Source organism: Pieris brassicae, chromosome 8, assembly GCF_905147105.1.
Source record: "Pieris brassicae chromosome 8, ilPieBrab1.1, whole genome shotgun sequence".
Lineage (NCBI taxonomy): Eukaryota > Metazoa > Arthropoda > Insecta > Lepidoptera > Pieridae > Pieris > Pieris brassicae.
In genome coordinates, this window is record NC_059672.1 from 15,088,919 (window position 1) to 15,112,964 (window position 24,046).

At 33.4% G+C, this 24,046-nt stretch overlaps 1 protein-coding gene across 1 annotated transcript in view; it reads right to left on the reverse strand.

Annotated features, from left to right (window-relative positions):
• Positions 1-16,690: 16,690 nt before the first annotated feature.
• LOC123712885 (protein couch potato) overlaps positions 16,691-24,046 on the reverse strand; it is a 124,485-nt gene continuing 117,129 nt past the window's right edge. The window contains 6 exon segments of the mRNA XM_045666240.1: positions 16,691-20,391; positions 20,648-20,852; positions 21,597-21,784; positions 21,950-22,122; positions 23,113-23,257; positions 23,956-24,018. Coding sequence (XP_045522196.1) covers positions 20,356-20,391; positions 20,648-20,852; positions 21,597-21,784; positions 21,950-22,122; positions 23,113-23,257; positions 23,956-24,018 — 810 coding nt within the window. The 3' untranslated portion in view covers positions 16,691-20,355.

Below are 24,046 nucleotides of genomic sequence, written 5' to 3' on the forward strand. Positions count from 1 at the left end.
GGGAGCTACTGGTTCGTTAATATTGACTGTGACGGTGCTGTCAAGAGTTGCATTTGGGCTGTTCGCAAATTGAACATGTCTGGTCGTGGTATTCCTGGAACAGCTTCGATCGAGACAGGTCAAACGGAAATAAAGCGAGGTGCACTCAAACTTTAGACATGCCTGATAGCTGGCGGCTCGTGAATAAAATACAACCTCTTCCCGCGTTTATTTAAGAGTATTATTCGGTGTATTCTTGGGTTTCTATTAAAGTTTATTAAGCACACTACAATATATGATACGCAACCTCATATGACTTGGTAGCCCTTGTAATAGATTTTATAACATAAAGATGTAAAAAGAAAAATCGCGGGAACTTTTACTTTATCCATATACAAGATTTTGACTAAAAACTCTGAATTGATCTAATAATAATTATTATAAACCTTTCCTATTATACATTTTATTAATATTTTAGTAATATATGCATTTAAAATAATTTATGAAACCTACGTAAAACAATTGATCAATTAAAACAATTGAATAGTCTTCATACACAAAAAACGATTTCGTAAACTGGTCATAATTAATTATAGGACCTTATACATAAAGAAATCCTCTGAGAGAGCCTCGTTTGAAATATGGTCATCCCAACAGTATTACTACAGTGTACCCATATGTGGTCACGGTATAACATTACAGTGTAGGCGACCTATAATTTGGAATATACGGTAAAATATTGACTATCAATACAAATAAATACTCAATATTTCAACTATTGGATTTTTTTAATGTATTCATTAAATAAAATTGCCGTAATAAAATTGTTTGTTCGGAAGATTTGTTCGAATTATTATTTTCACTTATATTCCTTAGTAGCCTACATATTATAACAATTATATATGAAGTTGAAGTTTATCATATTAGGACAGGGTATAATAATAATTCAGTGGCTCTGTATATGGGTCTTTGGCTCAGATTGCATGATATTTTGTGATAATTTTTCATCTATAGACAGATAGGTGATCAGCTTTCTGTCTGAGAAGTCATCAATTTTTGGATTTCTCTTTTTGGAGCACAGCTGAGGTCACGCACGCTGTAACCACTCGGCCAAGACTGCTTTTGGTCAAGAGAGGTATAGTAATATTATAGATCGGATGCCTATAAAGTAAAGTTTCAAATTAACTTTATACTACTTTATTTGGATTTATTGCTATACTAATTATATATGCGTAAACTTGACTTTTTGATACCCTGTGTCGTTTTATGTCGTACCTAATTGTACAATTTCATACCGAAAAAATGCCAAAGTAATATTGAGTCTAGAAGCGATAACGAAATACTTTATGTAAGATGCCGTTTTATTGTTTGGTAGTAAATTGTAAATTTCCATCGTGAATCGAACTGGTAAAGCAAAGATCGTAAAACGATCCCGGTGACCAGGTTTCATGAATAAAAAACTTTCCCGTACTGCCTGCAAGACCTTTTGTGTCGTCACAATGTCGAACTAAAATATTTATGGATGCCTTCCGGTTTTCTCGACCACACTCTTTTTAATACTTCCCAGTGGAGCTTTATAGTAACACATGTTCATATATGACTATTCTTTATTCTGTGTATAAAACAGTATAAATAAGGCTCATTAACTGCGCGCATACTAGGTCAGTTTTCCCTTGGGTGCTAATTCGTTAATAAATAAAGTCAATAGTTATAAATAGCTCAATAACCTAAGCCAATACATATCAATAATGTAACAAAAGGCTATTTTACAACGTTCATAGTAATAGATTTTAGAAGTACGAAATATCTTTATAACAGTTTATCTAAATATATTAAATACAGCGACATTAAACAGTTAAATAAGCACAATTAACGACTGGTATATTATAATAAACGTATAAATTAAATATGTATATAATGATATACAGCACATTACTCAGTTTGCTTGTCCTCAGTCAATATTACCTCACAACCGTCAAAGTTTACTAAAATATGACAACACTGCAGGTTCACTTTGCCCGTTTACGAACTAGCTAAGAAGTTTAGGCGATTATCCCTAGTTACGACACCAACAGGGAAATTCAAGTCTGCATTGCACTGAATTCAGAAACAGAGTTATCACGTGGTGCCCATTTGTTTCCTTAAGACCTTGCCTGGCTGCTAGGCTTACATTGCACATTATATATATTTCAGGTTGAATTCGCGCAAGAGTCACGTTCTGGCAATATTTGCTTTATAAAATTCAGTAACTGTGTCCGTGCTGCGTGCGTAGATTCAACTCTAAGGTTTGCGTTTTAACTAAGTATGTAATTTATGAAAATCTATGTGTTTTCAACTAAGGTTCCTAAATAAATTTTGCCATTTAAAAGATTGAGTGCTCTCTCAATGATTTTACGTTATAATTAAAAATATAGTACTTTATAGAGCATTAACTATGGATGTTTAGTTATATTGTGGAAATGTATTAAACAGTCTGTTTTCGTAGCTAAAGTAATACTTAGTAATGAAACAATATATCACGAAATAGCGCTCAGATGGCAGTTTTACCACGTTAATATTCTTTGGTTTAAGCAGGAAATTAAACTCGGTAAGTTTTGTATCTCGGCGCCGAGGGGTGTAGAGTTATTACGTGCAAAGTTTTTGCTATGGCTTTACGCAGTTCTCACAGTATTTAAATAAACGTTCGGGGATGAACTTTCTAGAAATGTATGTAATCCGAGGATGATGGCCTATTAAACGTAAATATATCGGCGGCAGGTAAGCAGTCAGTCAAATAAACATAAAACACTATTCCTAAAGCCAATTCTTCACTTTTCATCTTTGTTATGTTATGTACGATATCAGCACCCATAGAAATAAAAATATTTATTAAATTAAACCATAGACGTTTTTCTTGCCGAGCCTAAAGTATTTTTTTAAAATAAACTGTCAAGAAAATCATCGTAAATACTTAAAATATACAGTTTTGAGTTTTTGAAGTAATTATTGTCACCTGGGTTTGAACACTGCACGTTTTTATAACGTTACAAATGTTTTGCTACGTAAAATATTACCGTTATTTACTGGTTTTTATTGCTGAAATGTTTCAATATATTTTCTTTCTTTATAGTTGTTACGCTATTTCAAGTTATAGGCCGTGTGGTAATAATTATAGAAACAATGTCCTATATATAAATGGTAATAATATAGCTAAAACGCATTGCTATACAAAAAGTAAGTGTGGTTCTCTATAGGCGATGTAGTAATATTTTTAAATCCAACAGCATATAACAAAAATGTTTGTACTGCAGGGCAATTCTTAACAATAATAATTCTTCGAAAAATGCTTAATAAAGTAATGATTTCTATGAAAGTAAATTCATCCGAACGTAACGGAAGAAAACAGAATATCATCGGTCACGTATATTAAGGTAGGTCCAAAGACTTTCTACACAACGGCACTACCGCAACAATGCAAACTTTACAATTTAATTTTTAAAAAGTAGGATATCTATACGAATACTTTAATAGAATTTGAGAAACAGTTCCTTAAATTTCGTTATAACCGCACTGTTTGTAAAGCTCCTTAAGTTAAACCACATCATTTGTTAGACTTACACAATTCGTTATAAGACTGGTTAGAAAATTCCGGGTAATTAAAATACTAAAATGGGGTTTTTATCTCCGCAAACGCTGGCACCCGACAGTAACAAGAAGATTGCTGGCTTAACATTTATCTTAGAGAGGTGTTTTATTTCACGACCTTTGTATTACAACGCTGATTGCGTACTTTCCATTATACTTTTTGGGTATTCAATTTATTTTAATGTATCTAATTACTCAAATGTAAATATTCGAAATTAGTTGGAAAATACATACCACTTTCTAAACTTACAGCGGCTCTCATAGGCGTTTATAAAATAATGTCTAATAGTAAAACTGGTCTGAAAATTGTTGTTTGGTTAATTAAGTACTGTATTACGGAATAAACGGACAGTGAAAGACCTTTTTAGCCTTCAATGCCTCTTTAATAACGCTAATTAAAAGTTAATTTGTGGACTTCTGTTTTGATGGAAAAAAAATAATGTTTTATTCCTTATGTTCATTATTACTTACGTTATCCTATAAGCTATATAATGAGACTTCACATCTAGATTCTAAATACCAATCGCAAGTTCTACGAGTCGTAGAAGTATAGAAAGCACGTTTCATAACAGTAGCTTTACTTGCAGCTGAGGATAGTATTTAATTACTTAGACGCTCAAGTACACTACTTCTGCGACACATTTGTACGATTGTTTAGGCTAAAACTAAGATTGTTCATTCGAATTTGGACGTCGACGTACATTATTATCATATTCTCAATAATGTTTGTTTAGTACAAACTGTCACACAATCACTAATATTACAAACAAAGAGGTTCATAATGCCAGTAACTTTTCGATACATTTAGGTGACTTTACTACATAAACAAAAGTATGATTTATGATTTCTGACGCATGGACAAATCCTCGTCCTCTAAACAATGCTATTAAACTTGTGCTTATGTTTTTTTCCAATATAAATAGTAAAATTATTTCCTAATTCGTTGGCTTTGAGGTGGTTTACATATAATCGCGAGTCCGGTAAGGTAATATACCTAAGGAACATGGTGTTTATTTCTAACAAAAGAGACTCAAGTACACGGAACAAGTATAGGATGTGGAATAAAACCATAGCATTAATTAGTGAAATGGTAATTGAATGGATAGTAAGTAAGCTTTAATTTATGCTACGGTTTCGCATTGGATAACTGGGATAAGTGCCGGGTCTAATTTATTACTCTACTATTGATTTAAAGCTCTTAATGTACATATGAACTGACAGATCCATTTTGAAATTAAATTTGCATAAGTATTGTATTCCATATTTAATAAATTGATATTTGCAAATATCGAATGTTCTATTGGGACGTATTTAACTAACACCGCTGAATGACGTTATTTATTGAATACTGAGAAATTGTAATTAGTTATTATTCATTGATATAATTTGGTCAATCTCATTAAAACACAATATCATATCGCAAGATATTTCATTTGCCCGTCTTAACACTACAAACATTATTTAGGGTATTTCTGTTTGTTTGCCTCTTAAGCACACTTGCTTTGTAAAAATATAATTATTTCACTTAATAATCACTTAATAGGTATGAATAAAACCACAGGTAAGAACGAAGGTTCTAATTGTTCTAATAATTTTAACCTAACCAAGTCAGATTAGAAAACCCGTAACAACTTTTAATACAGTAAAAATTAGACTATGTCACTATCTTGGCTGAAGCGGACAAATGGAGTCCATCATGGTGTTATCTTTTGGGTAATATATCGGTTTCTATTACGGGTAGGTAATTTAATTCGTCCGAACATTGTGCGGCCGCCACGCCGTAACTCATAACCAGCTGGATTTATGTCCGGACAATATGTTATAAAAATCCTCCTATTTTTATTTTATGTGCCTACCTGTCAAGCTTCTAAAATTACCGTTTTATTTAGTTTTTATTGCTTAATGGTGTCACAGACTACGTCTGAAAGCGTTCACATAATACATAAAAGGTTACTTTTTGTGTGATGCTGACCAGGACTTATGTATATAATCTAATAATAAATAATGTTTCCTTAAGTATGTTATGTTGACTTAAGCGTGCATTCAAGTCCCCGCTATACAATTAATATTTTTTTAATGCGTATTTAACAGTTACTCGTACGGTGGAGACAACAAAAACGGCAAGTATGAGAGTAAGATTGGAGTAGGGGTTAAGTACAAAGTTTGACTCTGGGTTAACAAAATCTGCGTTTGACATGCAGGAGACGTGACCTTACCTTTATACCCAAATATCAACGACATGTATCAGAAGTTTGTTTCAAAACCCGTAAAGGTTGTAGCCTTAGTCAATAAGTATTGTGTTAAAAAAATGCATTTGAAGCAGCACACACGTAAATACAATCTTAATTACAGTAGCCAGAAAAAGTGACGAAAGTTAGTTCGTGAATTGTTTATCGTTAAAAAGTATATCAAATCATTAACGAACATTTACGACTTACCGAAAGCTGAAAGAACTGCCTAATAATTTACTTTAATGCAATGTTATTTATATATAAAAGATGGCGGCCGGAATTAAAAATGAAAGGAGACTATTAGAGCAAAATTTCCTTCACTTTTAATTAAAAAAAGATGAAATACGCAGGTATTTCAAGAGGTTTTAGTTCCGAACGTAAGTTTTTTAAGCTTCGTTTAACTTTCACGATTTAACCGCCAGAAGTTGTTTCCGTAAATAAAAAATGTTGATAACTTTAATTTAAACTGTTAACAGGACGTAGGCTTTTGACTTACTATTTAGTCTATTATCTTTTATGAGCGCATATCTCCTCTTTTGCTTAGTTGGGATAAATATTGGGATCGCCTCTAGTCGATGTATAAATATGTAAACTGGTTAATTAAAAAAAATAGGTACAGGGCTTACCCAATTAAAATATTTCATTATAAAATCTTATTGGGTGTGAGTTCAAAACGTAAACGCCCTTAATTATTTGTTTAATTTACTTGTTTGGAAACAAATCTTAGAAATATTCTTCTCATTAACACGTTACAAGACGCTTATTCATAAAAACCAAATCAGTCTTAAAACAAAGTTTTACCTATAGTATACATTTCTTTCATTAAAGTTCCTTATTATGACACTTAATTATAAAAGAGAATTAAAGCTTAGAATGATAAACCTAGTATCGTGTATGCTACCACAGTAATTATTTTTGAATATGTATTATGCTTTTCTTCTAATAAGTTTGCTTAGATGTTAAAAAAATACTGCTTACATTTAAGAACTTAGGTACTAACGCAGGCACTCAACGTGAGTCTTAGAGCAGGCGAAGTCACTGAAGATCTTAATAAAGGGATATTTTTGTAAACAAATAACGTGTAAGGCTGTTCTAATTCTATTCGGCCATTCATGAAGACATCCAACCGTATTATGTCGTAGACGTTTGCTTGTTTTACTATAACTACATTTTGAATATTGTTAGAATCAGGAACATATCAAAGCCTAAGCCCATACGTAAAGCTTTTGAATATACAGGAATATATTGTTAATGGAAAATGCCTAGGTGAAAATGTAAACCTATGGTAAGAGGTACATAAAATATTTTATTTAAAGAAAGTAAAAGATACTGTTTATGTTTCGATATATTATAGAGCAGTGTTGGCCTAGTGGCTTTAACGTGCGACTCTCGTCGATGAGGTCGTAGGTTCTATTGCCGGTTGTGTAGCAATGGACAATGAACGGTGAAGAAACCGACATGATTTACACAGATGTTGACGGAGTGTTTCAGATACAGGACGCTCTGACCACCTATTTGGCCATTACAAAAAATAATTTATCACGAAACGGTAAATAAGACAGCCTTGTAGACCTTTTATGTCTAGGCTGTCACAGACGAATACTTTTCGAAGCCGATTGAAACATACATTCTATTGGGCCAATTATATATATATATGTCGGAGAAATATATCGTCATTCCATCGATATGCACATCGTATAGGCTGCCTTGGTGGGTAAAATGAGAGCATAGAAGACACGAATAATTACCGTACAGTGTTTAATTTAGATTGATTCCTTATAACATTACAAATAACATTTTTAGTTCAAATTATAATGAGCAGCGGGTTCAAAGCACCGATCTCACTTTTAACCACAATCTACCCAACCAAAAATCACATAGACCCAACTCGTTTCTACGTCTCATCACCACAATGTTCCACTGAATACTTAATCAGGACTACGCTGCGTTCCCTGAACGCACCAAAGTCAAGACGGCGCCTCGACGCCACTCGACCATTAGCTCGGCTCCGATTGGTCGTAACAATATTCGTACTTTTATTCATTTAATAATGATTCTAAATTATGAAACCATTAAATAATAACAACAACAAGAAGGGATCTCAATTATTAACGAAAGCAACAGTAGAAATCAATGGTCAATTGACTCGATTAGAACATTTCCTGATGTTTTTATATAATAGGGGAGGCTCACCTGATGTTAAGTGATACCGCCCATGGATACTCTCAATGCCAGAGGGCTCGCGAGTGCGTTGCCGGCCTTTTAAGAATTTGTATGCTCTTTTCTTGAAGGAACCAAAGTCGAATTCGTTCGGAAATACTCAAGTGGTGATAATCGGACCATTTCCTGAAATATACATATATAAATTATATTGAGCTACATAATTTATCTAAATTATTTGGATAAGAACCTATATTTTAGAGAAACAAATAATATTATAAACAGTATAATTAATTATAATCTTATATATGTAATTCTATTCCTTACTCTTGCTGGCACGGAATAATCAACAACGGATCTAGATAAAATTGAGAAGGATACATGAAACTTAAATAATTTACAACAAAAAGAAATTATGGCCCGACAGCAATCTTGATTTTGATATTTACACAAGCCAACTCTTAATCTAAAATAGTCGGAACGGAAAACCGTAGAATAACAGGATTTCATAATTATTTATAAACTAATTTAAGATATTTAATATCAAAGGAGACGATCTTCAAACACAAAATCTGTAGTATCTTTAAAATACGTGAATATTTGAACAGTAGATTAGTCACATTTGGGTGTTAATAATAGAGGGCGCGGACGTTGCGGCACTCAGCCATTTGCAATTAGTTTTTACTGCCAGTAATTAGGGAGCCGATTGCGCGCTACGCTTCCGTCCTTGGTCGCCCACAGTTTACTTACTTCGCCTTAGGGAAAAATTTACGCAACTAAATTTTGCGTGTATCACGACACACAACATACCTGAACGCCCTCTGCGTACGCCTGATCACCACTAGCTTGCACGGTAAAGTAACATATTGTAATGAAACAACAACCACTTCAGGTATATACAGAATGATAGCAATGAAACACAAAAATGTCAGTCAAAAATATTGTAAACCATACATACAATATTTTTATATTTTTAATTGTTACAGACATATATTTAAGTACAACTAGGCTAAGTCTGATTAAGTAGAATTACATTATTAACATTATTATTATTTTTGCCTCCCTTTATGTCAAGTGGTCAGAATGATGGTTGAGTGGTTGAGTCTTGTTCCTCAATTTCAGTAAAGCGCTCGAACCATCGACTTATGCTAATGCAATAAATTCACGTTTAAATCCTTTAAAGAAGTTGTGTTTAAATAAGGATTTTGAGTATTTTATATTGTTATACGGTATGGAGTATACACACATATATATGTGTGATTTCAGATTTGTGGATTAACAGTTTAATAGACTTTCTACTCGTAAACTGTAGCATTTAAAAGGTTAAAAAGTACTATAATTAATTGAGACATCTCTTTGAGTAGATATTAAACGTTTTTGTGAAAGAATGGAATGTTATAGGATAAAGAGAATTTATTATTTAATAACTCTTAGTTTATAATACATATAGATATCAAAAAATGTTAAGTTTCGGTCACGTCGATCTAAGTTGCAAAAGAAATAATGCGTCATAATAATATACGAAACAAAAAATGTCATACGATAAAAAAATATTAAACAAAAGTCGTTCGAATTATAAAAATTTGCCATCTGTAGTTTTAAATATTTAGCGACATTTTTAGGTGTTGGTGAAATATGTACGATTTATTGTTGATATTTTTAATACGTAGGAGCCTGATAATGGTACTAAGGCCAAGAAAAAGAAAGTTATATGACAAAAACCCTTAAAACCGTAGAAAATCTCTTAAGCTTAATATCTTTCCCCATGTAAATTGAATAGAAAGATTTCTTTAAGATTCCAAAGTTTGGATAAAAATGATATAAATTAAAGAAACCAAAGTAGCGTTTACCTTAAAAATTTTCAGTCTCGATTGGATATTCTTTGAATGGAAATTTAAACAATATTTGAATAATTGAAGGATTGCTACGCGGGGAATTTCATTAAACAAATGTTTTGAAGAGGCTTTCATTTACATCTTCTATATCCGGCTGGTGTCTTGTAAATGTTATTTTAGAAATATTATTTGAATAAACATTTTATTCGAAGTATTTTCATTAAAAATATGGTTTTGTATTTTTTAATAAGCCGTTTTGAAAAATGATAATATTAATTTTATCTGAAAGCTCTGAAAACGAGTTTTAAAAACCTTTAAGCTTGATAAATCTAATAAATGTAAATTGGTTAGCTAATTTGGAAAAATAAAATTTATGAAAAATTCTTGCTTAAAGTGTAATTCCTCATAATTCTACAAACTACTATTGTTACATCGCTCAAGTACCAACGAACAATAAACTATAAAAAAATGTATTGAAATTGCTGAAACAGCAGAAACCGTCGTTATTAAATGAGAAATAAACATCGTTTTGAACGAGTGCATACAAATGAAAAATTTGGTTGGCAATTTTCAGTGAACAAAACGAATGGATGGTCTGTGTTACAACGTATCGAAATTGGTATCAAGTATATATATCCCCGCATGTATTGCGGGGAATCAATACAAAAATATTTTAATTGGCTGAAAGTTATGATCTCCTAATTAGCGAGGACTGTGTCCTAACAACTGTGTGTTCTTTTAGACAAGCGGTTTCTTTTAAGAGTGTTACGTAGTATGTTCCGTCAATTATTTTGTCGATGGTTTAAAACCTATAACGTTTACAAAATCTAGGCGCTTATGTAACTATCTTAGAAAGAAAAAGCAGAACTTCTTTATAAATACTGTTTCTCATATATCTCTTATGAACCCAACTCGACCTGTATCGCTTGGCTGCACATTTTTTTAAGTAATTTGAAAATAAGTACTTAAACAAAATAAAGTTTGCGTTATGTCACTCAGGGATAATGTAGTATTCTAAAAGTGATATTTTTTCAATTCTATTCGGTCTAGAAATTTTTGATTTTTATTTATTTATCTCTATAATACTGGTACAAAATAATTTATTACATTATTGACATCAGTCAGTCAACGATTGCCACGCTAAGTTAAACTTTACATACAGTTTAATAAAACACAATAATAAAACTTGTCAAAATAATTAATACACGTAAAAATAATTATTAAAATCAATCAATCACGTTTCAAAAAATTCCCATAATTCTCCATGAATAACTCCACAACTCTGCTGAAGCTAGTCTTAATATCAAGTCTAAAATCGAATCATTACTGTTATCTCGCGAGGACATAAGCAGATTAAACTGTGAGATTAATTTAATAATCGTTTAGTCTTATCTATAATACTTAACATTTTATTTATTAATAGCTAATATAGGTCACTTCTGATATTTAAAGTTTATTAATTTTAGCGTTGGGCAATATTTGCTTCATTCAGTTTCGCGGTAGCTTTAACGATTTATGTGAGTATTGGTTGAATTAAATTTTGCCGACATTAACTTTAACACGGAATAAAGTTACCATGGTAACCTTTTTGAATTGAAATTTCTTTATCCGCGTTGGAAAAAAAATACCGTCATATTAATCGGTTGCGCGTCACGTTATTCGGTTACGCGTCACATTTTTCAGTGACGCGCCATCTTTTTTTGCCTTTTGTTAAACTTCATCTAATTTAACATTATTTAGCTAATTTCTTTAAAGTTGCATATAGTAGATCATTTTTCGAAAAATACGGTCATAAAAAAGTTTGACTTCTTATGTGTCTACAATTTTTTTTATAAAAGGTTAATTGATTTCAATTTTTTACTCGATGCTGTCACCAAGTTCATGTCCCAACTGTGACTAAAAGTATTTTTTTGTCATATGTAAACTGGTGAGATTTCTGTTACCAAGGAGTCTGCGGAATTTAATTAGATTTAGGACTTGTTTTCCTCTGGCTGAGTAAGAGTGGTTTGTTTTGTTATAAGTTATAGTCAGTTATAGATATTTTATTCAGTTGTTGTTTTTTGTAAAGAAATTATCAAGGTCCATAGAGTTAGTCAACTGTTTCGGTGTGAGACTCTCATCATTGAAGTCGTACTTACAATGAACCGTTGTTTACCTAAAAAATGCAATTTATACGCGGAACATCGTGTGAAAATTTGCGGTCTAAAACAAAACTCAACAGTGTGTCTCAAACTCAGAACGTTGTATATAAATTAATATTATATTATATAATTATTCTTTTTATATCTTTTTCTATCAATACGTTAGCCAATTATAATAAACGGTTTCGTTACTTTAAAATCTCAAAGCGGATTATTCACAAGAGCAATATTTAAAAGTTATCGCAATTTTTGTGATTTAACGATTGGGATCGAATTGGCATTTCAAATAAAAATCCTCATTAGTTAAAACGTTTCAGTTTCAGTATCGGTGTATTCATAGGGGTGTGCCGTACGTGACGTCACGTACGCTTATGCTAGCGCGCAGCATCTACTTGTTATTCGGATACACAACACCACATTTCACCCAGACACTATGAGGACCAAGAACTTTGGGTTCACGTACGGCTGTTTCACATTTTAAGTCTGTTTTAGCACCGAACTACTTAAGTTTTCTTGTAGATCTGTTTAAATATTAAGATTTTAGAAACTATTGCCAATGATATCCAATTCATTATCTTTAAAATGTTTTTATATGTCTGTGACGCTCTTTAGAATTGAAACGTTTTTGATTCTAACTAAATAGAGAGAGAAGGTATTTGACTTTAAAACTTTGCCATTACGTGTCAATTCATTCCCTGTATTCATGAAAACTGTTACATTTCACGCAATTTGAATACGTTTATGAAAAGAGTATGCTGATGTTGAAACCACTTAAGCTTATAATGTTTATAGCTAGCACTGCAGCGTGCATCGGTAAATTGAAATCGATTAATGTTGGGTGCGTTTAATCGTAATGCGTAGATATGAATGTTTTTTTATTCCAGTATCAATTCCATTTGCGCTTACAGCGCACTGGTCCTTAATACTTTGCAATAAAAGGGAATCTGTTTTAATCAGGCCGCTTTTATTTGCTACATCAACGAGGTCTATTCATTTGGAAATTCCAATGTGCACTAAGTGTTATTCAATACGAATTTAATTAAAACAACCGGGTGCGGTCCCGACAGTCCACAATTTCAAAACCGAAACATGTAAACAAAGCTTTCCAGTTAACTTCGCTTTTCATTCGCGCTCCTTTTTTTCGTTTCTTAGTTCTGGCTTCGCGGTATAGAGCTTGCGATCACTGAATAGAGTTCTACGTGATGAATGCTGCAAACTGTTTTTAAGTAAATATCTATGTTTACCTTTTATTGTTATATGTTTTCTTTAAGTAATATCTTTTAGACTTGTATACATTACACTGCGTTGCCAAGTAACGAATTATATTTTCTATCATTCAACTCAAGACGATAAGTGTTGTATTGTTTCCAATATTCATAATTAACAGACAATGTATTGCATTTCATATAATTAATAGTTTATGAGTGTGTTTAAGTGAATATTCATTCACTTATATTACGTAGTCGTATGTACTATAAAGAATACAGTAGATGATGTATAGAAGTGTTGGCAGCGGGCAACTGACTTCACCGCGAGAAGTGATTTGGTACGTAATCTCAAAGCGTTTATTCCATTAATTCAAGCGGAAGATATTATCTGAAACACCGTTAAATAATAGGAAATGAAGCCATTTTAAAACGTAGAGTCAAAGAGAAAATGCTAGTTAAATTTCTGCTTAGGTTCTAGCGATATCTAAATAGCAGCTAGGTTCTGTTATTATCACGGTTGAAACTCTCAATGGTATTGGAAATGCATTGTGCTGCACTTTCGTGACCACTACCTATCTACTGAATTGTGCTTTAGTTGAAATTATATAAATCGTTTCATTCCTAATGCCAACTTATATCCACAAATAAATGAACGTTTATTTGTTTTAATAATTGGTGAATAACTCATCTCATTTCGTTTTTATTAACTTATTAAGTAAAATTGACTCGCCAAAAAATTGTGTTGAAATATAATGTTTTTTTTTTAAGATAGATTGCAGTCTATCGAATTGTACGAGAATAAATGAATTTTAGAATTAATGTTATTAAACTAATTTAAAATTGTAACATTCACGTTTTAATCGAATGGATTTTTCCTTACATAGACATAATTCTATAATTAGATTGATAAATTTAAAATAAAGTAAATCTGCTTATTTTCATTTTAGGTATGTATTTACTAATATAAAATCTTAAAATTCTATACCCCGTGTGTATTTCTGAAGTTACGTTTAAAATATGGAGGCGGCAGAAGCTAGTACAAAGCTTTTGGGTTTGTAATGAAAAATTAAAAGTGTAATGAAAAAAAAAATCCATTAAACTTTTGGGCTCATAAACTACACATTTAACCTTATTTAATAAAATAATCAATCATTTGGTTCTAGTTTAATTATGAAATCTATATTATGCAACATTATCCATGATTTTAACGTTTTCACTTCCATCATAATTTGGTTTGATATTATGTTACGAATATTCAAGTTACATATTAAGCTTAAATTTAAACTACGCATTTTAATTAGAATACTCGTATTATATGAACAAGAACAGAGATAGGCAATTTGTGTAGTAGAGGGTCCTTTAAAAGTTTTCTCCCACGGGTAACAGCTGAATTCTCTGCAATGTACGTGGCTTCTTATTGTTAGTTAAGCTATTCTGTTTATTGTATGCGGTAAAAATAATGCAGCAACGATATAGTTACCTACTTGCACTCATTTTAATTTCCTAGTACATACTTGTTACAACTTTGTTAAGTGTTGATTTTACGATTTTGTTAGTACAGAAATTTCTGGTACTTCAAAAGGAAAATTCTTGGTAAACTTAACTATTTGTGTACAATGTAAGAAATCTCTTCGGGAAAAACTTATAATGAAAATGTTTACGTGTGTGAGTGTTTACACGAGTCCATTAAAGTTTTGCATAGTAGATTTTTGGGTATAAGTCGGCTTCCTTGCGATGCTTTTCTCTAACGATAATAATGTGCACAGAAAGATTGAAAATGTGTTGGTGGATAATCAGGGTCTCTGTGGCTGTCTTTGGAGGTAGAAGAAGCCTCAAAACTAGCATTTAGATCAATTATTTAATGAATCGAAAAGCTTAAATATTTTTATTAACGTCAACCTAAGGGACGTTATCGTATTTACTCTGAAACTTGCAAAGCAACATACCCTGGATATGTTCCGTTGTTTTATAATTAAACTAAGTTTAGTAGTTTTCGACTATATCTATTCTAAACTATTGTTGATATTTACTGCATGACATAACTTGAGGCATAATAATTATCTTTGAGGGTTTGATATCATAGAAACCCAAGCAACGTAGTACCGATTTGCAAAATATAATTATCTAAAATACATCTTACCGCACTTAATACTAATTAATAGCATATTACATGTAATTTCATGAAGGTATTTCCGCTTCCCCGTCTCGGCGCAGATGCACGGCCGCCCGATCGTTGGAGTCATTAAGAAAATCCAGAGCGAATTAATTAGAATGTACTAACTACGTAATATCAGGTTAGTTGAGTACAAGTTTGAGGCTAATGTTATATTAATTGCACTAATTTACTTGAGGTCTCGAACGGGGTCGAAGTAAGTTCAAATTGTCTTTGTGCTGAACCCCCGGGTCCTAAACACCTATTTTAATATGTAAATTAACTGGAGTTATACCCATAATACACTTGCACTTGAGTATCACATGCAATGATAATGTTCCGACAATTGTAATTAATGTCTAGATGACACTATTTTAATGAAAGGCTAAGAAAGCTTATCTAAACGTAGGTAAGGAGGTAAGTATGACCTCCATATGTAAAAATCTGGTTGACATCTGAATCTAAAAATTTCATCCAAGGAAACCCCGTAACTATTCGTGCAGTGTTCAGCGTGCGGCTTTCATCCCTGAGGTCTTAGGTTCGATCTGTATACCAATGGTCTTTCTTTCTAGAACAGCCAGTGTTGACCGTTGCTATGTCTAGTGCCTTATTTATACTTACTGCAACTAAAATGATGTCCTATAGCGTAAATAAAAGTTAATATTTGCTTTCATTAAAAAGAAATTGGTAGCTTTTTTAAACATTAGTATGTCGGCAGATTCTAATCTTTTGTTCTTAAACAAGATACTTGAACCATTCTTCCAGCGAGTTCCCTTTGGGGCAAGTTATTGTATCCACCCCTCTTGGGATATTCTATGTGTACCATATACGTAGGGGACTCAAATATTCATGTTGTCATTAAAACTTCTGATTCTGAGCTAGGACCAATTGAACTAAGGAAACAAGAATGATTTCTCGCATAATCTTTATTCCCAATCTTTGGACCCTATAATGCTTTAAAACTAATTATAACATAAATACAACATTGCCTCGTAATCACGAAAAGAATTTATTAATTTAACCTGCAATCTACGTCGTCTCTGTAAAACAAAGACTGTAACATGTATAATAATGTAATTCGTTTTACAAGAAGACGTATAAAAGCAACTACAAGCAAATTCAAAGCTCAACTTTTAATAATTATCCTAATATTGGTATCCTAAAATAGACATATAATATTAATATCTAGATTTTCAATTACAAATGACAGAATGAAGAAGATTTTAATACAGTTTATATATAGAATTTGATTGTACTCGAGAGAGAAAATGAAAATTTGTCACAGAAATTTACTGAACTGATTTCAATTTGGAGACTGATCGACGTTAATATCGAAGGGATGTATGAATAAAAACTTCGATTGAGGATGAGCTCAAATTTATTTGAATTAACAATGACGTCTCCAATGCCACAATAGTCAATGAAGTAAGAAAAGAAAAATCAATGAACATCTATAAAAGTCATAATAATTATACAATTAAGCTAAATTTATCACTATTTTTACAATGTCATTATGTTTTTTTTTCTTAAACCACAATAACACTTTACCTTTGCTCTAAAAGCTTTAAATAATCCAAGTCACACAAATCTAACAATTAACCACTAATTTATATATATTTGTATGGTATAATTTGCTGGATATACAAATAAATTTTCAGCAACACTTACTCTTGTCACCGCAATAAACAAAAACCAGTTCATTAATACTGAATACGAAAGCGTTTAAAAATTATTTTAGTAATTAAGCCTTTAGCCTACATATAACAAGAAAAATTAAAACTACTTGCGATAATTAAGTTAAAATAATAAAAATTGCGCGACACTACTCGGGTACTATGCGTCAACCATTTCGAGCATATCTAATTCGCAATATGTCTCGGCGTGCGAAAACAACACTTAGAATGTATTTGATACTTCGAACGATTATTTTGTTTCTTTATGCTATTCATATGTATTTCTTATATTAGTTATTAGCTAACTTTTATTTTTATTAAGGGGCACAGAATTGATATGTTTCCGATGCACGGCGTTTGTGTGTTACCGCGTCACTTAACCTAACTTGCAAGGCGATGCTACACCCCAACTACTCTATCGCACGGCGCAATGTCACGCTCGCCTCTAGTCTGTATCGTAAACAATCATCAATTATTTATCGCGTATCCACTATTCACCCGTTTGTTCTCAAACTAATTTGATCTTCGCTAAATAATTCCATTTGTACAAGCTGAAATATCAAGGTGAAATTTAGCCAAGCGAGAATTCCGATAACGTAAAAGCTGTTAGCGTGACATATAGCCGATTGCATAATCAGAAGTAGACAAGGATACAGAATAAACGTCTCTATGAAACAGTTTTGTTTAACTCTAATTACATTAATATTACACGATGATATGTATCGAGTAGTCCCGCAATAGGTGACGTAGCCGTGTCCGCAGCCACTGGACGTCTCTTACGCTAGCTAGTGTGTTGGACGGAATCTTGGCGGCACTGGCGACCCCTACCAGCCTCTGAACACAGGAATACTTGTCACGTGACACGCGAAATTAAGAGGGTGAAATCAATTAAACGTACAAGGAACATCGATTCATAGTTCTAGGGCACTTAACGCCTGAGCACTGCCCACTTATACAAAGTCCAGAAACTACATTTATATTCACAAAGTTCAATAACAGGAATTTCGTTGTATTTCACTTGCGTAGAGGTCACCGCGCGCCGGAGTTATGGGAGATCTCTACTACACTATTACACAATCACTTATATACGAATTAGCATAATATACCGAATTAAATAAGTAAACATTGACTTAGTAGTTAGATGACAGCGATTTTGGGATTTTCGCGTAACACGATTATATCTTTTGCAAGACGTGGACCTTTTAATGATGAATAAAACGATTTATGAATAGAAATATGATGTTGAATTGGTATTCGATAAGATTTTAAGAATATAGAAGGCCCTGGTCTCCTGTAGATATTGGAATATTAGATATTCGATATTCCCGCAGTACGCGCCTACAAATAATGTTTGGTACGGTCAGAGGTTAGTATTTATATTATGTAAATCGCTTATCTTTGGTGTATACGCTACGATCAGTATGTTTCACATTTATCGATTACTATAAACAACGTATAAAATTTAGCTAAGTTTGTTTAAAAATTGACGATATTTCTATTAAATATTGACTAAGATATTTTTCATAAGAACTTACGGAATTGTACACTTGCGTGCACGCATCGGTCTGTCACGTCAATTATATCAAAACTTTCGAAACCTTATAATTAGCCTATGCAGGGATTTTTTTTTTTACTTTTTTCATATAGTTTTTACATATTACAGCAGAATACGTTTCTAGGCAATTATAATTTATAATTTTTTTGGTTTATTGCTATATCGCAACGCAATGTACTTTCTTGTAACCACATGGTAACTTCACAAGTTCATTTTGCGTGCGATAGTTAACTAGCTAAAAATAAAAATATATTAATCTTCCATTTCAATTATATCTAACACTCAAAATTTTATTTCAATACATTGTTTAATCATTATGTATGAATAACTTTTTTATTATTAATGTAACTATGGTGATCTACAATAAATACCCTTAACTAATTTATATGGTACTGACCTAAAGGTTACACAGTAAATCTACTATTTGTTTTATAAGATTATAACCAAGAAGCTCGTCGAAGCATGCAAATAGAACAATCATTTCACTATTCAGCACGGCGAGTCGCCAGTTAATTATAACTAGTTTTAACATTACGGTTACATTTATTTAATCTTATAAGGCCAAGGCTAAATTCTCGCAACACTGAACTGATCTCGATACCACTGTCGTATATTATAGATAAACAAACCATAGAAAGATTGTTAACCAAATTTTGGAATAGATCAAGGCACAAGTACGTAAAAGTAGTTTCAGCGCTAGTGAAAATTAGAAAGGACCAACATAATATCAATTATGCTGCGATTAGATTGGGAATAAGAAAATTATCTTTTAAATTGTCATTTTCACTAGTTCTAATACTATAAATAGAAAGTTATACGGCGGTGGTGCCGGTCGTTGGGACTCGAGTGTTCAGTAATGTATTGCACTTTACAGTAAGCGACACCAGAGGGCGACACTATATTACCTTTATTGCATTATCCTTTAATAGATAGGATCGTAAGACCAACACTAAAGTGCCAGCGTTTTAACGAGTGTTCAAATATAAAAATCACTAAGAAAGCATTTGGTAAATATAATTTGAAATATTCGTGAAATTCATTTAAATACTAATATTATCGAGACTAAACAAAATTATCGTATATTACAACTTTAAAAAAATCATTTAACTTGAAATATTTAGTTAACAAAACGTAATCTTTCTATGAAGGGCACCTTTGGTTTTTAGCTTATTCGAATGAGATATATTCTAAATTTCTGATATTAACTGCGTTAACACTAGCATAGAATTGTTCCTATCAATTGCAAGAAATACAATCACTAAGCAGTTCTATACTAGTCTTTACCCAGTGAGTATTACAATAATTAATGTTCTCAGTTGAATAAATCGGCCTTTATATAAAAACGAATATACAATAAGTTAGTTGTAAATAAATCTAAATTTTACATAAAAGATACATTTAACGTATTACCAAAAATTATATATTAAAATATTTCATTGCAAACGGTAAACAATAAAGTGGAATGTTAAACTTATAATAAATTTACGCTAAATTTGGTATCAACATAATACACCACACCTCTAGACGTTGTTCCTACGAATAACATAAAATAAGACGAGAGCTCTTACAATATGGACCTAACATTTTAAAGCCAAATATAAAAACGAAAATGATCAAAACCAAATATCGTTCATGCTTTGACTTTAATATGTCTGGCCAGGTAAGCAATAAAGTGGATATAGGGTTGTGCGAGCTCCATCTTCCACAGCTGAAATTCTATTTTGGATATGGTTCGGAGGAAAAGTATCGTGCGTCCCTCAGTGCGCTGGTTGTCAAGTGCCGAGAGCCACGAACGAATTAATGCTGTTCGCTCTCTTCTCCCCCTTTGACTCCCTGCTGATAGAAAACAACATTAGTCTACGAAAGATTTAAACGCAAGTCATATATCGAAGCGGGTAACTATGTGCAAGGTGCAAGTGATTTTAGAACAAGACTCATTAAACTTTGGACCCAACATTAATTTACAGAGGTATAAAAACAAATGGAATCCGTAGTATCAAATCATGCTACACAGTTTCAGTAATTTATTAAAAGATTCTCTAATAGAAAGGAAACGGTGTAGTATTGAAATAGCAGTGCGCGTGCATACTTCATGTGCGAGTATCCAGCCGTTGTGTGCCAACTTATGCCTCGCGTATTCGAGATGGATAGGCGCCTCAGAGCTGAGGAGCAGAGCGCCTTGCAGACGAGTCATGGCCGCGGCCGCTTCGCTTGGGGTTACGAAGTCGACGAAGGCTACGGGGCCAGAACCACCTCCTCCGGTCAAGAGCCGCAATCGCGAGAAGCCCGCACAACTGTCATGATTACACAACGTGGGCATACCACACTCGTATCCCCTCTAGCCTCACGTGTATGTTGTATATTTATGATGTTTTTTTTTTAATTTAATATTTAGTTACATAGACAGGTCAGCGTTCTGACGTGGAAAGCGCGATTTTTGAAGCCTTTAACAAATACTGTGTAAATTATTATTGAAATTGCAAAATAACATGTACTACCCGAGGCAAAATAAAAGTAAACGCACGTTGCAATGTTGTTTTAAATTTTGAACAGTTTATTTTGTTTAAAAGGTGCATTGCGGTCAGTATAGTGATTTAATAATCGGTGCTCTCATTCGCTATGTGATATTGTGTACATAATGTCGATGTCATGCTTGAGGTGATACGTGTGCAGGCCTTATCTAACGCAAACTTGAAATGTTTAATAGTTTGAGTCAGATAATTTGTTTATTATTAAATCCATATTGGACACATGGTGCAACATGCACTGTGAGACATTTATCTTTCATTCAATATCTTTTATATTTTCTTACAATTCATTAATATATCCATGCAGATTGTACGTATATAAGGTAACCAACTGGATTATGTTTATTTTGTATACAAAAAAGGAGGATATAAAAATGTGCTTATACCGAAAATTTGTTCGATATAAAGATGCATAGTAAATATATATTATTAAATGAATTTGTCATGTTCATAGCAGTTTACACCCAGTTGATACCTTTTGTAAACAGAAGACCATCGAAACAGACGTACCTGCTGAAAATTTCTTTGAGTTCGTGTTCTGATACGAATTGGCCAAGGTTGGCGACGAACAGAGTAGAGCAGGGCGCGGGATGCGCTGGATGCGGTGTGTGCCCGGGGTGCGCAGGGGGGGCGTGGGCGGCCCCTGGCGAACCCAGCGCGGGCGCAGGTAACACGCAGGCGCCTAACGTCAGCGGGGTCTGCCAGCGATCATAAAAATTATATAGTCTACAACAGCCACTTATTAGCAAGCAAGCTGAGCGTTCGAACAGCGGCTATATACCAATGTATCGTTCTATTTAAAGTACTTGTATTAGTTTTTTCTTCGCTTCCATTTAGTTTTTATATATAAATGTTTTACTTACGTGGTGTGGCCTATCGGCGGCAGCTAGTCAGAGATAAGAACGGACTGGTGCCATCTGCGGGTGGATGGCTGGATGCACCAGTCCATGGGACAAAGTCGGCAACTCCCCCCCGTAGGCTAACGGGTGATGCCATAGCTCAGCGCCCCCTCCGGGGAAGAACGGACTGGCTAAGTCTGTACACAGAGTTATAATTGAGCATACAACGATACACAAAGGCAAATGCTATTTACAACTTCATATACATTTACTCTCATTGGTTACTTATAATCAGCTGGATTTCTTTGGAAAGTTAGGCATCCACATTATTGGAATTGATCGAAACATCATTGACTATTGATAGGAAAACGTTAGACTAACGTAATATGTATAATTAATAACGTGCCTTACTATTCAAAAAGAAAGCTAGTTGAACGTGGCTTGTCAAAAAACGTTATGTGTTCAAAAAGAATAGCAGTAAAGAACCCGACAGATCGACTGATAGGTAATAGCTTCGCGGAGCCAGGCTTTGCGTGGTACGTGTAAGCGATTACATATACTTGCCCAAAATTTGCGTTCGCTCGACACGCCATCATATTTGCAAGGTTGTGTTGAAAAACTTAGGGATTAAATCGGTATGTTTGTGCATGTATGTTAGGAACATGTGGTAGTGAAGGAGAAAGTTTCCGGTAATCCATTTTCTAGGTTCAGTAAAGTACCAACTTAACTTATTTCGTAACTAATGGTTTCGTAATAAAAAAAGCTACGTTAGAATTCAGCGCTTTTTTAATAAGCTTTTAAGGTAACTTCCTAACTGCAGTTTTTATTATTTTAATTTTTCAATGGAGTTATTAATAAGTTGCTTTGCCCTGTAACATTGACCACAATTATCGAAATGGTATTTTATAGTTGATTTATTACTTTGTAGATTTAGTGAAAGACATAGACACATTTTATAACATATACACATATCACACAATATTGTATAGATTATAGTAGTCATGGTAACCTCTCTGACTTTCCAGAAACAGCAGTAAGCAAGTATAAAACGATAATCAAAAACAAAACAAATGTATGAAACACTATAAGGGCCTTATCCGTTAGATTACTATGGAATTTTCGTCCGTGTTGGCTAATCGGTATAATCGAGCGAACGCGGGGCGGTGTGTGCAAAGGGCGGTACTTACGTCCAGTGAGCGGGTGCATCAATGCGGGATGTGCTGCTGGCGCGGCTGTGGCTACGGCCGGCTTCGGTTTGCTGACCTTCGTGTTGCTTTTAGCGAACTCCAGCCGAATCGTTTGCGGCATGTCGGGGTCGAACCGGACACCCTGCTGTGAACAGCCGCGAGCGGTGCGGCGCTCCGATATAATGACGATGGTCATTGCCGCTCGTCCACAAGGGGACATAATCGCGTCATAGAACTTAAGAATTCTATACTCAATTGTTTATTGTGTACGAACCCGGAATGATCTCATTTTGTCTTGATAGATTTTTGGAAGGTATTTTAACGCCTGCGCCTGCAATTGTGCCACACAGTGCTCGGGATGTGACATCAAAACTTGTCAAACAGTGACATGCAGTACGTATTTACACCGTAATTAATAGACCACTTGGGACCGGGCTTTGTGGCTTACGTTGGGCTCACGTTGGCAATTCGACATGTGCATGGACTTAGCATAAACGATGCGGTTACTCGGAGACGGGAAAATGTTATTTCAAGTCTACAATGACAATATTAACTATGTGCGTTTTGGCAGTGTTGCGGCATGTGATGAGAAGAGGTTTAGTAACACCGTGCTCTCGTCTTAGTATTTACAAACATCACCTTGGTGTGGAATCTCGTACGTATGCATAGATTTTCACGTGAATTTTTATGTGTCTTAAGCGAATTGCTTTTAAGCAATTTTGTACTGTCATTTTATAATGTTAATTTGTACCAAATCAGTTAAGATTCATTTAATAACTTTTTCAAAAGTAATTTAACGTTTTATTTTAAGATATATTGCATTTAAATATATTTTGAACCAACCTGAAGATCTTGTTTAGCAGCTTCCGCTCCAGCTCGAGTGTGGAACGTGACGAAACCAACAGGCTGAAAAAATATCTCTAGTCATGAATAA